The sequence below is a fragment of the Dipodomys spectabilis genome, unplaced genomic scaffold, assembly GCF_019054845.1.
Source record: "Dipodomys spectabilis isolate Male_0828 unplaced genomic scaffold, ASM1905484v1 ptg000360l, whole genome shotgun sequence".
Lineage (NCBI taxonomy): Eukaryota > Metazoa > Chordata > Mammalia > Rodentia > Heteromyidae > Dipodomys > Dipodomys spectabilis.
In genome coordinates, this window is record NW_024871037.1 from 82,241 (window position 1) to 104,602 (window position 22,362).

At 55.2% G+C, this 22,362-nt stretch overlaps 1 protein-coding gene across 1 annotated transcript; it reads left to right on the plus strand.

Moving 5' to 3' along the window:
• Positions 1-1,522: 1,522 nt before the first annotated feature.
• Positions 1,523-21,241, plus strand: Als2cl (ALS2 C-terminal like). Its single transcript, XM_042666023.1, is given in 27 exon segments — positions 1,523-1,572; positions 5,217-5,341; positions 6,104-6,298; positions 6,951-7,016; positions 7,314-7,482; positions 8,092-8,223; positions 8,930-9,049; positions 10,170-10,228; positions 10,367-10,388; positions 10,390-10,434; positions 10,849-11,045; positions 11,529-11,594; positions 12,284-12,382; positions 12,484-12,645; positions 13,190-13,301; positions 14,186-14,263; positions 14,800-14,930; positions 16,246-16,419; positions 16,523-16,619; positions 17,084-17,241; positions 17,910-17,975; positions 18,978-19,151; positions 19,434-19,476; positions 20,229-20,290; positions 20,395-20,544; positions 20,749-20,845; positions 21,113-21,241. Coding segments are annotated over 26 exon segments (2,886 nt in total). The 5' UTR covers positions 1,523-1,572; positions 5,217-5,237; the 3' UTR covers positions 21,221-21,241.
• The last annotated feature ends 1,121 nt before the right edge of the window (positions 21,242-22,362 follow it).

The following is a 22,362-nucleotide window of genomic DNA, read 5'->3' on the forward strand; positions in this document are numbered from 1 at the left end:
ATCTGTCTTGATCAGCCCCCTGCTTCACCAGCAACTGGGTTACAGAAAGGTGTTTTTTGTTGTTGTTGTTATTTATTTTTGTTTTTGTTTTTGGTCCAGTCGTGGGGCCTGAGCTCTGGGCCTGGGTGCTGTCCCTCAGCTCTTCAGCTCAAGGCTAGCGCTCTACCACTTGAGCCACAGCACCACTTCTGGCTTTTTTCTTTTTGCTTATGTGGTGCTGAGGAATCGAACCCAGGGCCTCAGGCATGCAAGGCAAGCGCTCTACCACTGAGCCACCTTCCCAGTCCCTATTTTTGTTTTTATTTTATTTATTTTTGCCAGTCCTGGGGCTTGAACTCAGAGCCTGAGTTCTGAGTCACTGTCCCTGAGCTGCTTTTGCACCACTCCCGGCCTTTTTTGTGCATGTGGTGCTGAGGAATTGAACTGCAGCATCAATGCATGCTAGGCAAGCATGCATTCTACCACTAAGCCACCTTCCCAGCCCTACAGTAAGGTTTTATGACCATGTGTCCTCTGTATCCCCCCAAATCCTACACCTCTGACTGTCCAGGGACCCCCCCCCAATATCTATTAGTGCCCTACCACTTGAGGCAGCAACACAGAGAGCTTCTATTGAACTGTGCCCCTTTCCTCCAGCCAGCCGGGACCTTAGATCTTTCCAGCACCCCTTTTCCAAGGTGGCCCGGCTGGGTTGCAAGAAACCAATCCAGCCTCAGGCTCTGATCTCAAGGTCACACAAACAGGAGTGGGAGCCACCCAGGGGCACTCGGCTTCAGGGTTGTGGGGTGACCTCGGTTGAATCCTCTGCCTTGCAAGTGGCATAAAAAAAATCCACCTGGGGTCGAGCTGGGAGACTGATCCCAAATGGACCACCAAGATAAGATCATGGTGCAGCCTCCCCTTGTCCCCCCGCCCCCCCCCCGCACATCGGTCCCAGGGAGCTTCATGCACACCTAGGGGGGGCCGTTGCACCCCGGGCTGGGAAACCTGAGCCTGGCAACTCCATCTCAGCCTAGCACCGGCTCCCCACCGAGCTTGATGAAAACCAGGAGCACCGCGTCCCGCCTCCACCGCCTCCTCCTCCTCCCCTAGTCCAGGACTGGGCGTGGCCAGTTGATAAAGGCGTGGCCGCTCCGCAGGGGTGTGGCCCGGAGGGAACGGGTGAAGCCAATAGGAAGCGTGCGCGTACTTGGGGGAAGGGGGTGTGGCCAATTGGGCCCTTAAGTGAAACCAGTGGCGAAGGATGGGCGGAGCCAGTGGGACGGAGGAGGGGCCATCGGGAGGGGGCTAGTAGTCTACTGAATGGGGAGGGGCCAGTGCGAAGGGCGTGGCCACTCGGGGGGGGGCGGCCAATGGGGAAGGGTTTGATCTGGAAGGCTGGGACCAGCTGAACGGGGGAAGGCGGAGAGGTGGGGGGGTGGGGAGGCAGAGGGAAGGGCGTGGCCACTCGAGAAGGGCGGCCAATGGGAAGGGTGTGATCTCCTGGAGGGGCGTGGCCAGCCTGGGGTGGGCGGGGCGGACACGGAGCCGGCGCAGCGCGGGGGCCGCGCGCAGAGCGCCGCTCACGCTCAGGTAGGAGGAGTGGGCGCCGGGGGTGGGGGGGGGTGCACGGGGGGGGTACGGGGGGCGCGATCCCCAGCCCCGCGGGCTCGAGTCTGAGCACAGTCTCCGATCCCCCCCCCTCCTCCTCCCCAGTCCTTCTTCCACTCTAGAGCCCGGGCACTTGCAGGATGGCTGGGCTGGGTTTGGCGTGGGGGGTGTCGGGGGGCGGGTGTCGGGGGGGGGTACGGGCCTCACACCCGGGGGTGGGGAGCGCTGGGTCGGGCCAGGCAGCCTGGAGGAGGGGATGACCCGTGGGTTGTCAGGGCAAGAAGACCCCCCCCAAAAAAAGGTGGCGATGCTCTCCGCCCCCCCAGATTAAGAATCGTGTAGAACTCACCCCCCCCCGCACCCCCCCCAATAAAGATCCTTGGCATCTGAGACAGAAAACCCCAGTAGACTGAAGAAGGGGAGCAGGAGAGGGGGAGATGTCTGGGATCCCAGAGGGACAGGGAGTAGGTGGGACCCCCCTCCCCCCCCTTTGCAAGGCGGGGGGGAGGTGTTTTTCCACTCTCCACTGCCCATACTGGATGCTGGGGAGGCCTCCAGGGCCGCCCAGAATAAAGGATCTTTAGTGACAGTTTGACCAGGAAATTATCAGAGTTACCAAGACAGAGGTGAAGGCTGAGGGGGTGGGGGTGGGGGGCTGAGTTCCAGCCTGGGAGGGGAAGAGGAGGCCCCTCACCTCTGTATGTGTGGTTTGGGGGGGGGGTATCCCTGTCCAGGAGTAGCGTCATGTGACCAGAAGGCTCTGGAATGCAGTGATGACGGTGTAGTTGGGCACAAAGTGGGGGGGGAGGGTTTGCGGGAGACACAGTAGCTGATTCACCTGTGCAGGCCACAACCGGCCACTTCTGTCAGGGGGCCCCCGCCCCTGGCGAGCATGTCTGCCTGCCAGTAAACTATGTGCCAGGAACTTTCTGGGGTGCCTGTCGTGTGACTCACAGGGCTGCTCTGAGCGACCGGTGCTCAGCACCCAGGTTGTGTGTTCCTGAAGTCGGTATGTATCAGGGGTGAGGGTGGGTGCTGGGGCTTGAACTCGGGGCCTGGGCACTGTCCTTGAGCTTCTTTGGCTCAAGGCGAACGCTCTACCACTTGAACCACAGCACCACTTCTGGCTTTTTTTTTTAAATTTTATTTTCGGTGGTTCATTGGAGAGAAGAGGCTGGCTTTGAACCACGATCCTCACATCTCAGCCTCCTGAATAGCTGGGATGACAGGCGGGAGCCACCAGCTCCTGGTCCTGGTCCCTTCTACAGTTTTGAGAGGCCACTGGAGTAGCTGGAGAAGCTCTATTCTAGTGGAATCCTCATGTCACCAGGAGGTGATGAAATCCCAGAGACCCGAGGCGTGACAGGGCTGGGAAACCTCTCCTGTGGGCATAGCTCACAGGAGGTTCAAAGCCGTGGGAACAGACTTGCTGCTCTGTTTCTGGAATCATAAGGGTGTGTGTGTGTGTGTGTGTGTGTGTGTGTGTGTGTGTGTGTGATCCTGGACTGTTGTCCCCCATCTGTTGTCCCTCCCGAGTGGCTAAAGCCAGAGGTCCAACCATTTCCCCTTCCTGCCTCTCCCCCCACAATCTCCCCTTTCCACCCAACAGAATCTGAAGCAGGAAAGGTGGGGCAAGAATGTCTGGGGCCTGGGCTTCTGGCCAGAGTTCTGATGAAGTTTCTCCACTGTGTTCCGGACCCAAAAGTCATCAGCCCTGTCAGAGGTCTGGGACACTCGGTTGTCTCCTCTTAGAGTCAATTTGGGGAGGGCTGAGACCCTGCCCCATTCTCCCCCGCCCCTCCCATCCTGTTTGCTTTTCTGTATCTAAGCGATTTGCCCATTGGCTATTCCATGGCTGGCTCCTGCCCCTCCCTGGTTTGCTATGTTCACAACTTCTCCCTGACCAGACCAGGGAAAGACAGTCTAGAACTCTTGGAATTAAAGCAACACCAACAAATAAAACAAACCCTGGTGTATCGAGTGCTGGTGGCTCACGCCTATCATCCTAGCTCCTCAGGAGGCTGAGATCTAGAGGATTGTGGTTCAAAGCCAGCCTGGGCAGGAAAGTCTGTGAGACTCTGATCTCCAATCAACCACCAGAAAACCAGAAGTGGTGCTGTGGCTCAAAGGGGCAGGGGTCTAGCCTTGAGCTGAAGAGCTGAGGGACAGCGCCCAGGCCCAGAGTTCAGGCCCCAGGACCGGCAAAACAAAAAACAACCCTCTTCCCTCCCCTCTCCCCCAGTAAAACCCTTTCACAACTTGTCCTGAGCTTTGTGTTCAGATCATTTGGGCAGATGAGTGAGTGTGTGTGTGTGTGTGTGTGTGTGTGTGCGCGCGCGTGCACGCAACACTTTCACTTGGGGCTTTTTTGATGATTAATTGGAGATAAGAGTTCCCTCAGGGATTTTCCTTCCCAGATTGGCTTTGAACTTTGCTCCTTTTTGATTTTCGGTTCTTGCCAGTCTTAGGGCTTGAACTCCAGGCCTGGGTGCTATCCCTGAGCTTCATTTCCTCAAGGCTGGCACTCTACCCCTTGAGCCATGGCGCCATTTCTGCCTTTTTCTGTGCATGTGGTACTGAGGAATGGAACCCAGGGCTTCCTGCATGCTAGGCAAGCACTCTACCACTGAGCCACCTTCCCAGCCCCTGGCTTTGAACTTTACTCTTTTAGATCTCAGCCTCCTGAGCACCTACAATGAATGACAGGCGCGAGTCACCTAGTACCTAGCTCATTTTGCCTTAGCTTAGTATCTGTCACTGTCATCACCTTCCTGCTAATGCAGGTCTATTGAGTAACAACAGGACCCTTGAGCCATGGCTTCTTAGGCAAGGCCAGACATCTCTACCAGCACATTCCCAATTCCAAAGTCTCCTGAGCCCCTTGGGCAGAGGTAACTAGTATCCAAAGAACCTGAAATGTATGGCTGAATTTTTTTTTGGTGGGGGGAGTCAGTTGTGGGGCTTGAACTCAGGGCTTAGGCACTGTCCCTGAACTCTTTTGCTCAAGGTTAGACCTCTAACACTGTGAGCCACAGCACCACTTCCAGTATTCTGGTGGCTCATTGAAGATAAGAGTCTCACAGACTTTCCTGCCCGGGCTGGCTTTGAACCGCGATCCTCAGATCTCAGTTTCCTTTGTAGCAAAAAAAGATGTGAGCGACCAGGGTCCAGCTACTGCTGTTCGAACAAGAGAATGGCCAGGCCAAAATTGAACTTGAAGACTGAGTACCGGTGGCTCACCCCTGTCATCTTCGCCACTTAGGAGGCTGAGAGCTGAGGATTGAGATTTGAAGCCAATACGGGCCTGGTAATTCTGTGAGACTCTTTAGCTCCAGTGAACCATTGAAAAGCCTCAAATGGAGGTATGGTTCAAGTGGTAGAGTGCCAACCTTGGGTGGAAAGACCTAAGGAAACAGCACCTGGGCCCTGAGTTCAAAGCCCACCCCTACACACACACACACACACACACACACACACACACACACAAAGTTGAACTTGTCCAACATGTTCCATTGTGTGCAGTTATGGGCTCTGGGGCAGGGGTGGGGGGAGAGGGAGGTACTGATGGGCAGAATGCTCCTGTGTCTCGCTCAGTTGCTGGCTAGCCTGGTCTGTGCTCTTTGCAGGAGAAGCGGAAGCCTGGGACCATGGCTAGCTCTGAGGAGACTGCCCTGCTTCAGCTGGAGGAATTGTTTTCAGCCACTTTGGCCCGAATCGACAGCCTCATTCTCCAGCCTCTTCTCTTTGCCGGTGAGTTTGGGTATTAGAAGGCAGGGCAGGGGCAACAGGAATAACCCCCAAGGGACCAAAGTCCTACTACACAGTTTACTCAGCCACAAGAGGGATTAGGCATCATTGTATTGCTGCTTTTTTTTTTTTTTGTCAGTTGTGGGACTTGAACTCAGGGCCTGAGCGTTGTCCCTGAGCTCTTCAGCTCAAGGCAAGTGCTCTCTCGCTTGACCCACAGTGCCACTTCCAGTGGTTCATTGGAGATCAGAGTCTCACAGACGTTCCTACCCGGGCTGGCTTTGAACCCTGATCCTCAGATCTCAGCCTCCTGAGGAGCTAGGATGCCAGGCGTGAGCCACGGGTGCCCTGGCTCAAGGCTCGTATCCAACCACTTGAGGCACACCTCCACTTCTGGATTTTTTAATTTGTTTTTGGCTAGTTAATTGTAGATCAGAGTCTCGTAGACTTTTCCTGCCCAGACTGGCTTCGCGCTACGATCCTCAGATCGCAGCCTCCTGAGTAGTTAGGATGAACAAGCGTGAGTCCCTGTAGATTCTGAATCGAGAAGGCCAGAGACACACACAAGGCCGGGGTGGGGGAGGATGACCTTTGCTTGGTGAAGAACACACACACACACACACACACACACACACAGGCCCCTGACTCCCATAAGATGCTTCCCCAGTTCCATTCCTGCCTTTCCCCTGATGAGCTCTAGAGGGCGCTAGTGCCCCTCTCCCAAGCTGGACGGTGGTTCCATTGTGGTTCCTTTGGTCCTGGTCAAACCAGAGCATTTGGAGCCTCGAGGTGGGGAATGCTTGCAGCTCCTGCAGCGGCTGCACCAGTGCACCCAGCGCCTGTGGGAGGTGACAGACCAGAGCCTCTGTTCGCTGAGACACAGGCTGCAGCATCCATCCTGCAGCCTGGAGACCTTGCTGTTGCTGAGCAAGGCTGATCAAGTCCAGGAAGTCCACGTGGCGTAAGATGGGCCCATCAAGGCAGGCTGGTACTGGGGGGGGTGGCAGGGGTTGAGGGGACACCTCTCTTAGCTGTTGAGTTACCACGGTTTTCCTGAAATTCGAACTCGAAAGACGGGTGCTGGTGGGCTCATGTTCTTCATCCCAAACATGATCTGAGGATCATGGTTCAAAGCCAGCCTGGGCAGGAAAGTGAGTGGGACTCTTTTTTTTTGGTCGGTCATGGGGCTTGAACTCTGGGCCTGGGCGCTGTCCCTGGGCACTTGAACCACAACGCCACTTCTGGTTTTCTGGTGGTTCATTGGAAGTGAGAGTCTCATGGCCTATTCCTGCCCTGGCTGGCTTTGAACTGCGATCCTCAGATCTCAGCCTCCTGAGTAACTAGGATGACAGGCGTGACCCCCCCTCCCCCCATGCCCATTGGAGACTCTTATCTCCAACAAACCACCCAGATCCCAGAATCGGAGCTGTGACTCAAGGTGGTAGAATGCTAGTCTAACCCCCCAAAATTGACACACACAACAAAAAGATGGAATCTGGGGACCTTCCCCTCACCCCTGGTCCCCAGAGGCTCGAGCTAGAGTGGATGGGGAGGGGAAGGTTTAGGGGGGGTGTTGGTCAGGTCTTGCAGGATGTCTCTTTTGTCACCTGAAGGTACATCGAGTCCTATACGAACTGCATTGTCGCCACAGCCTTCCAGAGTGTGGTAAAGAGGAAGAGGTGAAGCTGGGACCAGGGGGACCCCAAATTATTATTTGGATTTGGGGGGAGGGGAGGCTGCATGTGGTCCTTCCCCCTTTTTTATTTTTACCAGTCCTGGGGATTGAACTCGGGTCCTGGGCGCTGTCCCTGAGCTTCTTTTGCTCAAGGATGGCGCTCTACCACTTGAGCCACAGCGCCACTGCCAGCTTTTTCTGTGGATGGGGTACCGAGGAATCGAACCCAGGGCTTCATGCATGCTAGGAAAGCACTCTACCACTGAGCCACCTTCCCAGCCAGGTCCTTCCTGTTCTACAGCAAGTACTGGCAAGGCCAGAGGAAGGCCTTGGGGCAGATCCTGACCGGCGGGCTGAGCCCTAAGAGCTCACTGGGAGCCATGTTGGCTCAGGCCCTCCACCAGCCCCTCACCCAGCACGTGCAACAGTACACGATTCTTCTCTTGCGCCTGAGGGACAGCCTGGAGGAGGTAAGCCAGGCCTGGGGGTGGGGGTGGGGGGCGGGCAGTGGAGGGGAGAACTTGTAGAAAACCAGGGAAGGGCTTAGGGGACCCCAGCCTATACTCAGGAGGGACCCTGCCACACTGGATCCTAATACTCTCCTGGGGTTCTGGGGGAGGGAGAAATATAACTATGCCCTGAAAAAGGAGATCTGAGGATGGGCACTGTCTAGACAGATAGATGGTCCTGATCACTTCTGGAAGCTTCCCCCCCTTCCCCACCCCGACAGAAGCAGAGCTGGCTGGCATCCTAGCTAAGTCAGGGAGGCTGAGATCGGAGGATCAAGGCTCGAAGTCAGACTCTTACCTCCAATGAAAGCCAGGAGCGGGAGGTGTGGTTCAAGTGGTAGAGCGCCAGCTTTGGGGAAGAAAAAAAAATAAGCTAAGGAACAGTCACCCAGGCCCTGAGTTCAAGTCTCAGGACTTTGAACACACACACACACACATACACACACACACACACGTCCTAAGTTCAGGCCTGCTGACCAGCTGGAGGTCAGCCCAGACATCTCAGAAGTGGGGAGAAAGCTCCAGGAAGACCCCACAAAACCCTCACCAGCTGCTCATCCGCCATTAAAGGGGCACCCCTCCCAGAAAACCGTGATGAGAGCCATCAGTCTCTTCGGGGACCTGCAGTCATTCATAAGACAGGCATTACTCCAAGCGGAGGTCACGCAAAGTCTCTGGCACAACCTGAGCAGCCATCTCAGGGTGAGTTGGGGATCAGAGGGGTAGTTCGGGGAATGCTGAGGCCAGAGCTGCTGGTTGTCCCGTCCCTGACTCAGTTTCCCTACATGTGTACGTAGGGGAGAGGCAGGGATTAACCAGGCTTTGAACTCAGGATCCCGGTGCTGTGCTTTAGCTTTTTCATTCCCCGAGCTGGTGCTTCTCCACTTGAACCACAGCTCCACTTCCTGCTTTTGGGCGGCTTCGAAGAGTCTCACAGGCTTTTCTGCTCAGCCTAGCCTCGCATTGGGATCCTCAGATCTCAGCCTCCCGAGTCGCTGGGATGACAGGCGTGAGCCACCGTTTCCTGGCTATGACATGCCTACCACGTCACCCGTGAGACTCTGATCTCCATCGAACCACTAGGAATCCAGAAGTGGCGCCGTGGTTCAAGTGGTAGAGCGCCAAGCCTTGAGCTGAAGAGCTGAGGGACAGCGCCCGGGCCCTGAGTTCAAGTACCACCACCGGCAAGAATTGCTGTGGGATCCTGAGGAAGGGGTGGCAGGAGGCCTGTGGATTGGGGTACACAGAGGACCCCGGATAGGGAAGGTCCTCTTGCTAGGAGAAGGAGGCTGGAAATGGCCTCAATCTTGGACAGGTCAGCACCTGTCACTCTCCTGGAGCTCCCCAGAGGGTTCCCCCAGCATGGCTGAGTCCGGTGCCTCTCCCGCCTTCTGCACCCCCACCCCAGGATGCGCTGTGTACCCCAACTCGCCGTCTCCTGCTGGACAGCCAGGATGTCTCCGTGGCGGTCACTCCGCTCCGCGCCGAACGTGTGTTGCTTTTTGATGACGCCCTGGTGCTGTTTCAGGTTGGGGAATGATACTGACTTGGACATTGGGGGGCCCAGGGGGGGTCCTGATTGTCAGGTGGGAAAGGACCAAGGGAACCAAGCACCCCGGGGCTCACGCCTGGCATCCTGGCTACTTAGGAGGCTGAGATCGGAGGATTGCGGTTTGAAACCAGCCTGGATAGAAGAGTCCAGGAGGCTGCTCTTATCTCTAATGAGTCACCAAAAAAGCTGGAAGTGGCGCTGTGGCTCAAGTGGTAGAGCGCCCGCCTTGAGCAAAAAGAAGCTCTGGGAGAGTGCTCACGCCCTGAGTTCAAGCCCCAGGACCAGCAAGAGAAAAAGAAAGGAAGAAGGAAAGAAAGGAAGGAAGGAAGGAGAAAGAAAGAAAGAAAGACAGAAGGAAAGAAGGAAAGAAAGAAAGAGAAAGAAAGAAGGAAAGAAGGAAAGAAAGGGAAAGAAAGGAAGGAAGAAGGAAGGAAAGAAGGAAAGAAAGAAAGGAAAGAAAAAGAAAGGAAGGAAAGAAAGAAAGGAAAAAAAGAGAAAGAAAGGAAGGAAGAAGGAAAGAAGGAAAGAAAGAAAGGAAAGAAAAAAAGAAGGAAGGAAAGAAGGAAAGAAAGAAAGGAAAAAAAGAGAAAGAAAGAAAGGAAGAGAAAGAAAGAAAGAAGGAAGGAAAGAAGGAAAGAAAGAAAGGAAAGGAAGGAAGGAAGGAAGGAAAGAAGGAAGGAAAGAAAGAGAAAGAAAGACAAAAAGCTTAGGGACAGAGCACAGGTCCTGGGTTCAAACCCCACCACCACCACCACTGATAACAACATAAAGAACAAAAGAACAAAGTAAAGAAGTTTGGGGCACACACTCAGGATGGATACAATGGAGAATTAGGTACTCATGAACGTGGTCTGTAGGGGGACTTACACAGGAAGGCTTAACAGTTGCTCTAAAGCAGCAGGAGCCTGACAGAAGCTTCCAGAAGTTTCTAGAACATTCTACCAGCCGCCTGAGGGTGTGGGAGGTGGGGGTTGGACGGACCCGTCCTGAGATGCGGTCGGGGTTGTAGACAGGGTTGAGGGGTAACCTTTTCAGAGAGCGGGTGAGGGGCGGCGGGCTCTGGGGTGCCACTGGTTGGTCTGCTTCTTGTTCCCAGGGCCACAGAATCCACACTTTTGATCTGAAGCTGGTGTGGGTTGACTCGGGGCAGGATGAGTGAGTGGTACCACCCCTCCCCTCCCCCCCCTCCCCACCTGCCTACCTCTCCCTCCACCCCTCCACCCCAGGGCTCCAGCCTGGATGGGGGGGGGGGCGGTGGTGAGGGGCCTAGTTATCATCTCCGTCTGCGTCTAGGTGTGAATGTCTCATCGCCACCCCCCGAAGACGAATTCTCCTTGTGTGCCAGGGACCCCCAGGACCAGGTAGGTGGAGACACGAATCAGGGCCTCGAGCTGGGTGCCGACGGCTCATGCCTGTGTCATCCTAGCTACTCAGGAGGCTGAGATCTGAGGATGGGGGTTCGAGGCCAGCCCCGGGGGCAGGAAAGTCCGTGAGACTCTGATCTCCCATGAACCACCAGAAAACCAGAAGTGGCGCCGTGGCTCAAGTGGTAGAGCGCCAGCCTTGAGCATAAAGAAGCTCAGGGACAGTGGCCCAGGCCCTGAGTTCAAGTCCCCCAAAATCAGTGTCTTGAGCTGTCCCATTTTGTCCCACTGGGTTAGCAAGAACCAGGTGACAAAGCTCTCAGACCTGTGTGGTGGCAGCGTGCTTCGTGAGAGCCAAGTACTCCTGAAGACCTCTTCCAAGTCTGGTCTTCTTCATCCATCCGCCATCAGGTGATCTGGAAGTGGAAGATGTTCATGGCTGTGGGTCAGGCCCTGCGGGGAAAGAAAGACTTTCCAGGGCTGGGGTCAGACTTGGAGCCGGCAGTGCCTCCTGCCCACCGCCGCGCGGCCTACACCTTCTGCCAGGAGGGCCGGCTGTGCGGGGCGAGCTATGACGGTGAATGGCACAGGGGCAGGCCACAAGGCAAGTGAGTGACCTCGGACCCGGTGGAGGGGGAAGGGGGGGGGCGGCATTGTTATTGCCTCAGGGGAATTTAGACCTGATTAAGCCCGTGGATGGATCAGCAGTTGAGCTGCTGGGGTTTGAACCCTTGAGCTTCCTGTCAGCCAAGAGAAAAAGGGAACACAGATGTGTGTGTGTGTGTGTGTGTGTGTGTGTGTGTGGTGTGTGTGTGTTGGGGAGGGGGTTCAGTCTTGTCTTTGGAGTGCAGTGAAAACCCCTCAAGGGACAACCATGCCAGGGAAGGGGGGGTGTCCAGGGAATTTGGGGACGGGGGGGTGGGTAAGGGGGAGGGGTTGAGGCCAGGTCTCGTTGGAGAGAGATTGGGGGGGGGCGGAGGGAAGGGAGTGAGGGAGGAGGGCTCTGAGGACATCTGCCACCAGCTGAGGCCGTGGTTTTCAGGGTCCAATTGTCCCCCCCCGCGCTCCCCGTCCACCCCCCCCATTCTAGGGGGGACCCTGAAATGGCCGGATGGGCGGAATCACGTGGGACATTTCCACCATGGCCTGGAACATGGGTGAGTCTGCGTACATGTGTGTGTGTGTGCATGCATGTGTGTGCATGTGTGTGCATGCATATGAGTGTGTGCATGCATGCATGTGTGTATGTGTACATGTGTGTGCATGCATATGAGTGTGTGCATGCATGTACGTGCATGTGTGTACATGTGTGTGTGCGTGCAGGTGTGTGCATGCATGTGCGTATGCACATGTGTGCTGGCATGCATGTGCATGTGTGTGCACATGCATGTGCACATATGTGTGTCCATGTGGTTGTGTGTGCATGCAGGTGTGCACGTGTGTGTCAGTGCATGCATGCACGCATGTGTGTATGCATGTGTGCGCATGCACGACTGTGTGCACGCACACGCATGCATGTGTGCACGCGTGTGCATGCACGAGTGTGTGCATGCGTGCGTGTGTGCGTACATGTGTGTATGTGTGCATGAATGTGTCTGTGCATGCATGTATGCACGTGTGCATTCATGCATGCGCATGCACGAGTGTGTGCATGCACATGCATGCATGTGTGCACATGTGTGCGTGTGTGCATGCATGAGTGTGTGCATGCATGCGTGTGTGCGCACATGTGTGTGTGCATGCATGTGTGCATGTGTGGGGGTCCCCCCCTTCCTTTGGGAGGCCCCCTCCCCAAGTGGCTGGAACAGTTCAACTTCTTCATCCCATCATCCCTTGCGGTGGTTAGCTTCGGCATCCTCCTGCTACCCGGAGCCGCAGAGGACAAATTCGACTGCTACAAATGCCACTGGAGGGAAGGCCGCAAGCACGGCTATGGCATGTGCGAGTGAGTGGACCCGGATGGATGCGGTGGGGCCAGGGAAGGGGGCGTGTCCCCCTTGGACCAATGAGCAGCCAGCCAGCTCAAGGACACTGGTTCCCTCCCAGGTACAGCACTGGTGAAACCTATAAGGGCTACTTCCAGGCTGACCTGAGGCACGGATTTGGGGTCCTGGAAAGGGCACCTCCTGCCCCCCAAGCTTTCAGGTACACGGGCCATTGGGAGAGAGGCCAGAGGAACGGCTTCGGCGTCCAGGATGACATCGACGGGTGAGTCATTGATCAAACGAGCAGCACCGTGCTCTAGATCCTCAGAGGTTAGTTTTGCTTTTATTTGTGGCGCCAGTCCCAGGATTTGAACTCAGAGCCTGGCAGTTACCTCTGAGCTTTGTTGGATTTTTGTTGTTGTTGTTGTTGTCAGTTCTGGGGCTTTGAACTCAGGGCCTGGGTGCTACCCTGAGCTCTTTCGTTCAAGGCGAGCGCTCTACCACTTGAGCCACAGCGCCACTTCCAGTTTTCTGAGTGGTTATTGGACATAAGAGTCTCACGGACTTTCCTGCCCGGGCTGGCTTTGAACCACGATCCTCAGATCTCAGCCTCCTGAGTAGCTACCAGTGCCCGGCCCCTCAACTTTCTGAACGGCTCATTGTCCCTTCAAATCTCTCAAGTATCCCCCCTCCTCCCCCAGCATGTTTCCCTTCTCCTCCTTCACCCCAAGTTCTCATCTGCCCCAAGTCTGAGCTGAGTGGATTCAGGCATTGTACCCCCAGACTGAGGTTCTGGGGGAGAAAAGCCTGATTTACCTCTTCTCCAGGGGTGAGCGGTACATTGGCTGGTGGCAGACCGACCAGCACCACGGCCCTGGGATTTTGGTCACCCAGGCCGGGGTCTGCTACCAGGGAACCTTCCAGATGGACAAGATGGCGGTATGTGGTGAGCCCTTTCCCTGTGGGGTGGACAGGGAAGGTCGCTGGGTTTCCATACCAGACCTGCTGGCAGCCAGATAGTCGGCCCTTCCCAGCCTCAGTTTCCCCAGCAACACCCCCAATCAGTCAGTGGCTCTTATGGAAGCGCTGGGGCTGAGATCCAGAGGACCGTAGTTCAAAGCCAACCGGGGGGGAGGAAAATCTGTGAGACTCTTTATCTTCAATGAACTGGCACAAAGCCAGCCATGTGGAGCTGTGGCTCGAGTAGTAGAAGTTTCCAGTAGCTTCCTGAAAAGACTGGAAGGTGCAGGGGGGGGGGGGGGAATTGGAGAAGTTGAAGGAGCCAAGGTCAAGAGCCAGTGAGAAACCCCCACCCCCCAATGAGAAACATGGGGTACAGTTCTAACAGGCCAAAGGAAGAATCTCACTTTGTTTTTGTGCTAGTCCTGAGGTTTGAACTCAGGGCCTGGTCGCTATCCTTGAGCTTTTTATTTTTGCACAAGCCTGGCACCAGAGCCACACAGCTCTGTTTCTGGCTCTGTGTGTGTGTGTGTGTGTGTGTGTGTGTGTGTATGATTCATTGGCGATCAAGAGTCTCACCGACTTTCCTGCCTAGGGTTGGCTTTGAACTGCGATCCTCCAGATCTCAACCTTCTGAGTAGCTAGGATGACAGGCGTGAGCCACCGTGCCCAGCTGAGGACCCCACTTTGACACAGTCCTGGGGGAGGAGAGTGTGTGTGTGTGTGTGTGTGTGTGTGTGTGAGAGACAGAGCTCAGGGCCCCTGTTCCCACGGTCAGGGCCCACCTCCTCTCCCCACGCCATTTCCCAGCCCTCCCCACCCCAAATGCCACTCTTGTACTCTTTCCCTGGCTTCCTCCCAAGGGCCCAGGTGTCCTCCTGTTCGAAGACGACTCCTTGCATGAAGGCACCTTCACGAGGGACCTGATGCTCAGGGGGAAGGTGAGGGCCACGGAGGCCGAGGCCACGGAGGCTGAGGCCACGGAGGCCAAGGCCACAGAGACCCAGACTACCGCTCTGTCCCCGAAGCTCCTTCTCCATCTCTGTTGGTCCTTTGCCCCCCTAAAGCAGAGGGGTGAAGGTGTCGGTGGACGGGCCTTCCTGGGCCATTCCAAATTGGGGGGCAGTTTGACATGGATCCTGGGATGTTTTGTTTTTTTTTTTTGGTCAGTCATGGGGCTTGAACTCTGGGCCTAGGTGCTGTCCCTGAGCTCTTTTGGTTAAGGCTAATGCTCTACCACTTGAGCCACAGCACCACTTCTGGTTTTTCTGGTGGTTCGTTGGAGAGAAAAGAGTCTCCTGGACTTTCCTGTCCCAGGCTGGCCTTGAACTACCATCCTCTAGATCTCAGCCTCCTGAGGAGCTGGGATGACAAATCAATTCTTAAACCCCCCATGGTCTGGTCTAGGCCTGGTTACAAGTAGATGGACAGACATGTGGATGGACAGATCTCCCTGAACTCTTTTCTCTCCTCTCAGGGTAAGGTCACCTTGCCGGATGGCTTCGTGCTGGAGGGTTGGTTTGCACGAGGGACCGGAAAAGGATTATATACACAAGGGGTACTGGACACGAGGGCCTTCTCCCCAGATCCAAGCAGCACCTCGAAGAGGTGAGAGCCGGCCTGGGCGCGGTCCTTGAGCCTTTGATTCGTCCCCTTTTTTCTTTTGGCTCAAGGCTGGTGCTCTACCACTTGAGCCACAGCTCCACCTCTGGCTTTTGGGTGGTTCGTTGCAGATACGAGTCTCATGGACTTTGCCCTGCTGTGGGGCTGGTTTCGAACCACCGTCCTGCAGATCTCAGCCTCCTTGAGTAGCCAGGATGACAGGCGTGGGCCACAGGCGCCTGGGCCCTGGCCGCTGGGTCTCTCTTGATCCAACCTGACCTTCGGCTTCTCTAGCTCCACCGTCTCCTCTTCTCCTTCCCACCCAGGATGTTTCTGGGGCCTGTCTTCTTCATGGCGGAATATGTCTCCTTCCCCCTTCCTCCTCCTCCTCTTCCTCCTCCTCCCCTTCCTCCTCCTCCCTTCTTCTTCCTCCTCCTTTTCCTTCTCCTCTTCTTCCTCCTCCTCCTCTTTCTCCTCCTTCCTTCTTCTTCCTCCTCCTCCTCTTCTTCCTTCTCCTTCTCTTCCTCCTCCTCCTCCTCTTCCCCTTCTTCTCCTCCTCCTCCTCTTCCTCCTCCTTCTCCTCCTCCTCCTCTTCCTCCTCCTTCCCTTCCTCCTCCTCCTTTTCCTTCTCCTCTTCTTCCTCCTCCTCCTCTTTCTCCTCCTTCCTTCTTCTTCCTCCTCCTCCTCTTCCTTCTCCTTCTCTTCCTCCTCCTCCTTCTCTTCCCCTTCTTCTCCTCCTCCTCCTCTTCCTCCTCCTTCTCCTCCTCCTCCTCTTCCTCCTCCTTCCCTTCCTCCTCCTTCCTACTTCTTCCTCCTCCTTTTCCTCCTCCTCCTCCTCTTCTTCCTTCTCCTTCTCTTCCTCCTCTTCCCCTTCTCCTCCTCCTCCTCCCCTTCCTCTTCTTCCTCTTTCTTCTCCTCTTCCTCCTCCTCCCTTCTTCTTCCTCCTCCCCCCTTCCTCCTTCTCCGCCTCCTTTTCTTCCTCCTCCTCCCTTCTTCCTCCTCCTCCTTTTCTTCTTCCTCTTCCTCTTCCTCCTGCTCCTCCTCTTCCTCCTCCTCCTCTTCCTCCTCCTCTTCCTCCTCCCCCCTCCTCCTCTTCCTCCTCCTCCTCTTCCTCCTCCCCCCTCCTCCTCTTCTCTGCTTCTCTTTCACCTCCAGGAGTCTTGGAGGTCGGCCCCGTGCTGTGTGCCCCACGTTCCTTACCCCCCTGCCCCCCCCCCACCTACCCCCTACCATTTCTGGGGAACCAAGCTGGTTCCCTGGCTCCAAATCCTGCCCACCCCTACCTCCATCTTTTCCCTTTCACGCCTCTCCCCACTTCTAGGCAGTTGGGGGTGGGCGCCGTGCCCACCAATGGCCACTGGCAGGGGGTCTTTGACCCCTTCTGGGCCTTCGTGCATGAGGGCTGCCCCGAGGACCTGCAGGAGGCTTTTCTGGGGTTCCACATCCAGAGAGCCAAGGAGCTGCAAAGTTCCCAGGACAATCTGTGCTGTCAGAGGTAAGCGGGGGGCTGGGGGGGGGGGAATCCCACTTTGTGCAGGCCCCACGGGGGCGGTGGGGGGGTGGGAGGGATAAGGAAAGGCTCTCATGGATGTCCCCAGAAACCACCCAGAGGACAATCGAGGCGCGATGAGAGACATCTTGGAAGATGTGCTGCGACACCGAGAGCCTGAGGCCTTGCAACCCTTCCTCAGGAAGGTGAAGAACCCCCCCAGAGCAGGTCCCCCTCCATGGCTGCCCTCAGCTCCAAGAGGAAGAAGGGCTAAGTGGGAAGGAAGCTGCTAGGTTGGGATCATGGACGGCCTTGGCATTCCCATCTGGGAAATAGGAGCAAATTGGGGGCTCACTCCAAAACCTGAGTGGTGTTTTTAGGTTTGGGGGTTTACTTGGTCTGTTGTAGGACTTGAACTCAGGGCCTGGGCGCTATCCCTCAGCTCTTCAACTCAAGGCTAAGTGCTCTGTCCCTTGAGCCCACAGCGCCACTTCTGGTTTTCTGGTGGTTCCTTGGAGAGAAGAGTCTCTTAGCCTTTTCCTGCCCGGGCTGGCTTTGAACTGCGATCTCCCAGATCTCAGCCTCCTGAGGAGCGAGGATGACAGGCGCGGGAGCCACCACCAGGGCCCGGCCTGAGTGTTTTTCCATCTGGTCTCTCCCATTGGCTCAGGCTCTGTGCAACTCCCAGCATCCTTTGGGAAAGCTGCTCTTGAAGCTCATGCTGACTTTCCAAGCAACGTTCACAGGCGTGGGGACCAATAAACACCTGCAGGACCTGGCCCAGGACCAGGTGAAGCAACATGCCCGGGGCCTCTGGGCAGCCTACAGGTAAGGCCTGTGCAGGTGAGGCCAGCCTCGAACCCATAGCAATGCAGAGGCTAAGCTCAGATGGAGCTGAGCTCAGGGAACCCATGCGTAGCTGGCTCCTGAAATCCCAGCCCTGACCCATAATGCTCCCCCAGCTGGCCTGGCCTGGCCTCGGTGGCTCCCGCCTGTCATCCTAGCTACTCAGGAGGCTGAGATCTGGAGGATCGCAGTTCAAAGCCAGCCTGGGCAGGGAAAGGCTGTGAGAGACTCTTCTCTCCAAGGAACCATCAGGAAACCGAAAGTGGCGCTGTGGCTCAAGTGATTGGGCTCTAGCCTTGAGCTGAAGAGCTCAGGGACAGCGCCCAGGCCCAGCACACACACACATACACACACACACACACACACACACACACACACTACTACTACTACTACTACTATTAATCCAAAATAAAACCCCTCTCACTCTGAAGAACCACAATCCTTCAAGCCCTCCTCTCTTATCCCAGGCCGAGCCATGAGCCCATGGAACATTCTAGACAGTTTCTTCTGCTGTCAAGAGGGCCGGTGGAACCCTTCTGCCTGGGCCCTGGGTCAGCTCTAGAAGTTAGAGCCACCCACTCTGGTGTTTTGGTGCTGGAAAAGATGGCGGCCTTGGTTCTGTGTCAGCGTGAGCTCTGGTTGGTTTGCAGGGGTCTGCTACAGGTGGCGTTGGAGAGCAAGGGTCAGACCCTGGAAGAGGAAGATGAAAAGACCAGGTGACTGACCTGTGGGACTGGGGGGCAGGGAAGGGGGTGTGCTTCTTCGGGAGGTTTGGGGGTCACACAGAAGAGAGATCCTACTGAAGTTGTATCTCTCTAGGCCTCAAGCCTATTTTCCATTTCATCATTAGGTCGTTCCCGCTTAGAGAAAGCTGGGAGGATTAAGAATTTTGTTCATCTTTTGGGTCGGTTGTGGGGCTTGAACTCAGGGCCTGGACGCTGTCACCAAAGCTCTTCCGTTCAAGGCAAGCGCTCGCGCTCTACCACTTGAGCCACAGCGCCACTTCCGGTTTTCTGGTGGTTCATTGGAGATCAGAGTCTCACAGACCTTCCTGCCCGGGCTGGTTTTGAACCGTGATCTTCAGCTCTCAGCCTCCTGAGAAGCTAGGAGGACTGGCGCCCGGCAGGATTACTTGGGGAAGAAAAAAAAAAAAATCCATGAGACTCTACCATTAACCAGCTAAAAGCTTGAAGTGGCAATGTGGCTCAAGTGGTAGAGGACCAGCATTGTGTGGAACAAAAACAACAAAAAATGCAAATGTGAGGTCCTGAGTTTAAATCCTATTTATAAGCACACAAGACAGGGGAGAGAGAGAGAGAGAGAGAGAGAGAGAGACTCTCTTGGGCACAGATACTGACAGAGAGGCATTAGGGATTTGTCTTTTTTAATGTGTGTGCCAGTCCTGGGGCTTGAACTCAAGAACTTAAGCTTTTTTACTCAAGGCTAGCGCTCTACCGTTTGAGCCATAGAGCTACTTCCTGCTTTTTGATGCTTCATTGAAGATAAGTCTCATGAACTTTCCTGCTTGGGCTGGCCTTCCTAGCACGATCCTCAGCTCTCAGCCTCCTGAGCGGCTTGGATTTCCAAAGTGAGCCAGGGGTGCCCAGCTGTGGGAGAAGCATTTAGGAAGCTCTCGACTGTGGTACTGGGAGCTAGCGCTAGGTACTCCCACCAAGCCCATGGTGAATGTCCCCTCCTCCCAACTTCCGGCTTCTCAGAAACCTGCAGGTGCACGGCGTGATGCTACCCCTCCTGCTGCCCAGCTTCTACGGGGAGCTCTTCACCCTCTACCTGCTTCTCCACAAGAAAGAAGACACCTGTTACAGCCAGAGCCTCACCAAACTGGGCCTGCTTTCTGACACCAAGCTGCTGGAATTCCTGGATGTACAGAAGTAAGCCTCTTGGGCAAGCGCTCTCTTGGAGCAGATGAAGCCCATTTTCAACACAAAAGCGGGTGTGTGTGTGTGTGTATGTGTGTGTGGGGGGGGTTGATCATCGATCACCTGCTACTAGGGCTAGGACTTCAGGTAGGGCTGGATCCAGGGGTCCCAGCCATTCAAGGCTTATACTGTTTGAACTCAGACCCTCTACCACTTGAACCACAGCTCTGAACTCAGTCCCTGCCCAATCAGATGGGCGACGCCTCTCATTCTCTCTTTCTTTTACAACTTCAGGTATCTTTGGCCCCTCAGCGACATCAAACTGACGAGCAATGAGGTGAGTGGGCAACCCCTGAGGCCCCCCCCCCGTACCCCCAAACAGGGAGGCTGAACCCCTCGTTTGCCCTGAGTGAGCACACGTGGGCATTGGAGGAGCCAGAAGGGTTGAACTCAGGGCCTGGGTGCTGTCCCTGAGCTTCTTTTGCTCAACTTCCGGTTTTCTGATGGTTCATGGGAGAGAAGAGTCTCATGGATTTTCCTGCCTGGGCTGGCTTTGAACTGCGATCCTCTAGATCTCAGCCTCCTGAGTAGCTAGGATGACGGGAGGGAGCCACCGGCGCCTGGCTAGGATCTCAGTTTCTGAGATCAATTTTGCTGGGCAAAAGCTAGCACACACCACAATCTGAAAAAAAAAAAACAAAAAACTAAAAGCGAAAGAAACGGAGGTGTTGGCCGGACTTTGTTGATTCATCCTAGCTACTCAGGAGGCTAAGATCTGATGATCACACGGTTCAAAGCCAGCCTGGGCAGAAAAAAAAAATCCATGAGACTCTAATCTCTAATTTAACCACCCTCCCCCCACAAAAAAAGCTGGAAGTGGAGCTGTGGTTCGAGTGGTAGAGCACTAGTCTTGAACACAAAAGCTCAGGGAACAGCACCCAGGTCCTGAGTTCAAGTCCCAGTACTGTCACAGACATCAGTCAATCAAGCAAGCCACCGGAGATAGGGAGAGTGCTTTAGATCACTGGGGTATCCGGGCAGAGCTCAAGTGGATGGACTTCACTCCTGGCCCCCCCATTTCTCCCACAGAGATATTCCTTTGTCAGAGAGAAATGTTTCCTGTCAGCCACGGAGCTCCTACAGAAGGTCCTGTGAGTCTCTGTCCTTGGGGGGTTGGGTGGGCATTTACCAAGGCCCAGGGTCTTGGCCTGAACCCCATTACTGTCCTTCCCCCCCCCAATAAAAACAACTGTAGCACCACCGTAGATCCCTGGGAAAAGTTGCAGGTGTTGGAAAAGACCTATAGAGAAATCGAGGCCACCGTGATGAGGGTCATGGGTCAAGAACACAGGTTGACCATGGATGAACTTCTGCCTCTTCTTATCTACGTGCTGGTGCGGGCCCGGTGAGTTCATTGGAGAAGAAGAGTCTCATGGATTTTTCCTGCCTGGGCTGGCCTCAAATGGCGATCCTCCAGGTCTCAGCCTCTCGAGTCTCTCGGATGACGGGCGTGAGCCACGGGTGCCAGGGCCTCAGGCAGGCTTCCTTCTGCAGCTGTACGGTGCCTGTTCACCATGGTACCATCCTCCTTTCCCCTCTGTCTGTCCAGGATCCTGAATCTGGGAGCTGAGCTCCACCTCATCCGGGACATGATGGATCCTAGCCACCTGGGCGGCCTCTACGATTTCCTCCTCACGACTCTGGAGGTGAGGCGTGGAGGCCGGGGCCTCTGGAACTGATCCTCCCTACTCCAGACTCCACTGGGGAGGAGGAATGCACTCACCTTTGTGTGAGGTCCTAGGAGGGGCTTCTCCCCCCCTGCCCCACCTCAAAGACCCCCTCCCCAGATTGCATCAGGAAGCATCATGAAAAACAGCAGGCTATTTTCCTGGCAGGGTTTGGGGGTCACACAGCGGGGAGCAGGCAGGCCAGCAGGCCTCAGCTCTTAACACCCCTGTACCTTTCTCTCCCAGTCTTGCTACAGACAAATCTAGAAGGAAGACATCAAATTGCACCGCCCGCCTGTGATTACTGGGATTCGGGGAAGCTCCGGCATCCCGATCACATTCCTATATAAATAAAATAAAATACATAAGAGCCGAGCCGGGTGCTAACGGCTCACGCCTGTCATCCTCAGGAGGCTGCAACCTGAGGATCACAGTTTGAGGCCAGCTTAGGCAGGAACGTCTGTGAGACTCATCTCCAACTAATCACCAGAAAACTGGAAGTGGCGCTGTGGCTCAGTGTGGTAGAATGGTGGTCTTGGTGGTGGTGGTGGGGAGGGGGGTGGGGGGAGGAAAAAAAAGCTCAGGGACCTTTTTGCTTCTTTCTAGAAGGACGTGGTGGCGTCTTTGACTCTGGGGGGTGAGGGAGAGAGGTAGCAGCTGTGGCTTTTGGAGCTGGTAATTTGCCATTGGCTACTGATCCACGCCCTGATCTTTTTTTTTTTTTTTTTAAGTTTTAAAAAATGCAACTTTATTCAAACCAATCCTTCTCCTCGTGGCTACTGATTTCACACGGGAAATGTAGGAGGTGACACTATCAAGCTAGAAATGTTGACAGACCACCCCCGAAGAGTTCCAGCCCTGGTTCCAACAACATCTCAACTCACCTAGGTCTTAGGAAACTGGAAGAGAAAGCAAGCCAGGCAATGGATGGCGTGTCCCCTTCATCCGGGCTACTCAGGAGGCTGAGATCTGAGGATCGTGGTTCAAAGCCAGCCTGGGTGCGAAATGTCCATGAGACTCTGATCTCCAATGAACCACTCAGAAAAGCCGGAAATGGAGTTGTGGCTCAAGTGGTAGAGCACCACTAGTCCTGAGCAACAAAGATCAGGGACCGTGCCTAGTTCTTGAGTTTAACACCGAGATCAACACACACACACACACCAAAAGAGGTTCACTCCTGTGGGGCAGTCTTACCTTTTGCCACACTAAACAGAGCCCCAGCTCCACGGTCCAGTGTTTTATTGGAGATAAGAGTCTCGTGGACTTTGCTGCCCAGGCTGGCTTTGAACCGTGATCCTCAGATCTCAGCCTCCTCAGTAGCTAGGATGACAGGTATGAGCCACCCACTGAGGCCTGGCTTATCTTATTTGTATATGACCTTATTTTTATTGAGCATCTAATCTTTGGTTGTATTTTATTGTTTGTATATGTGCCCGTCCTGGGGCTTGAACTCAGGGCCTTGAGCTCCTACTTGGCTATTTTTTCACTCAAGGTTT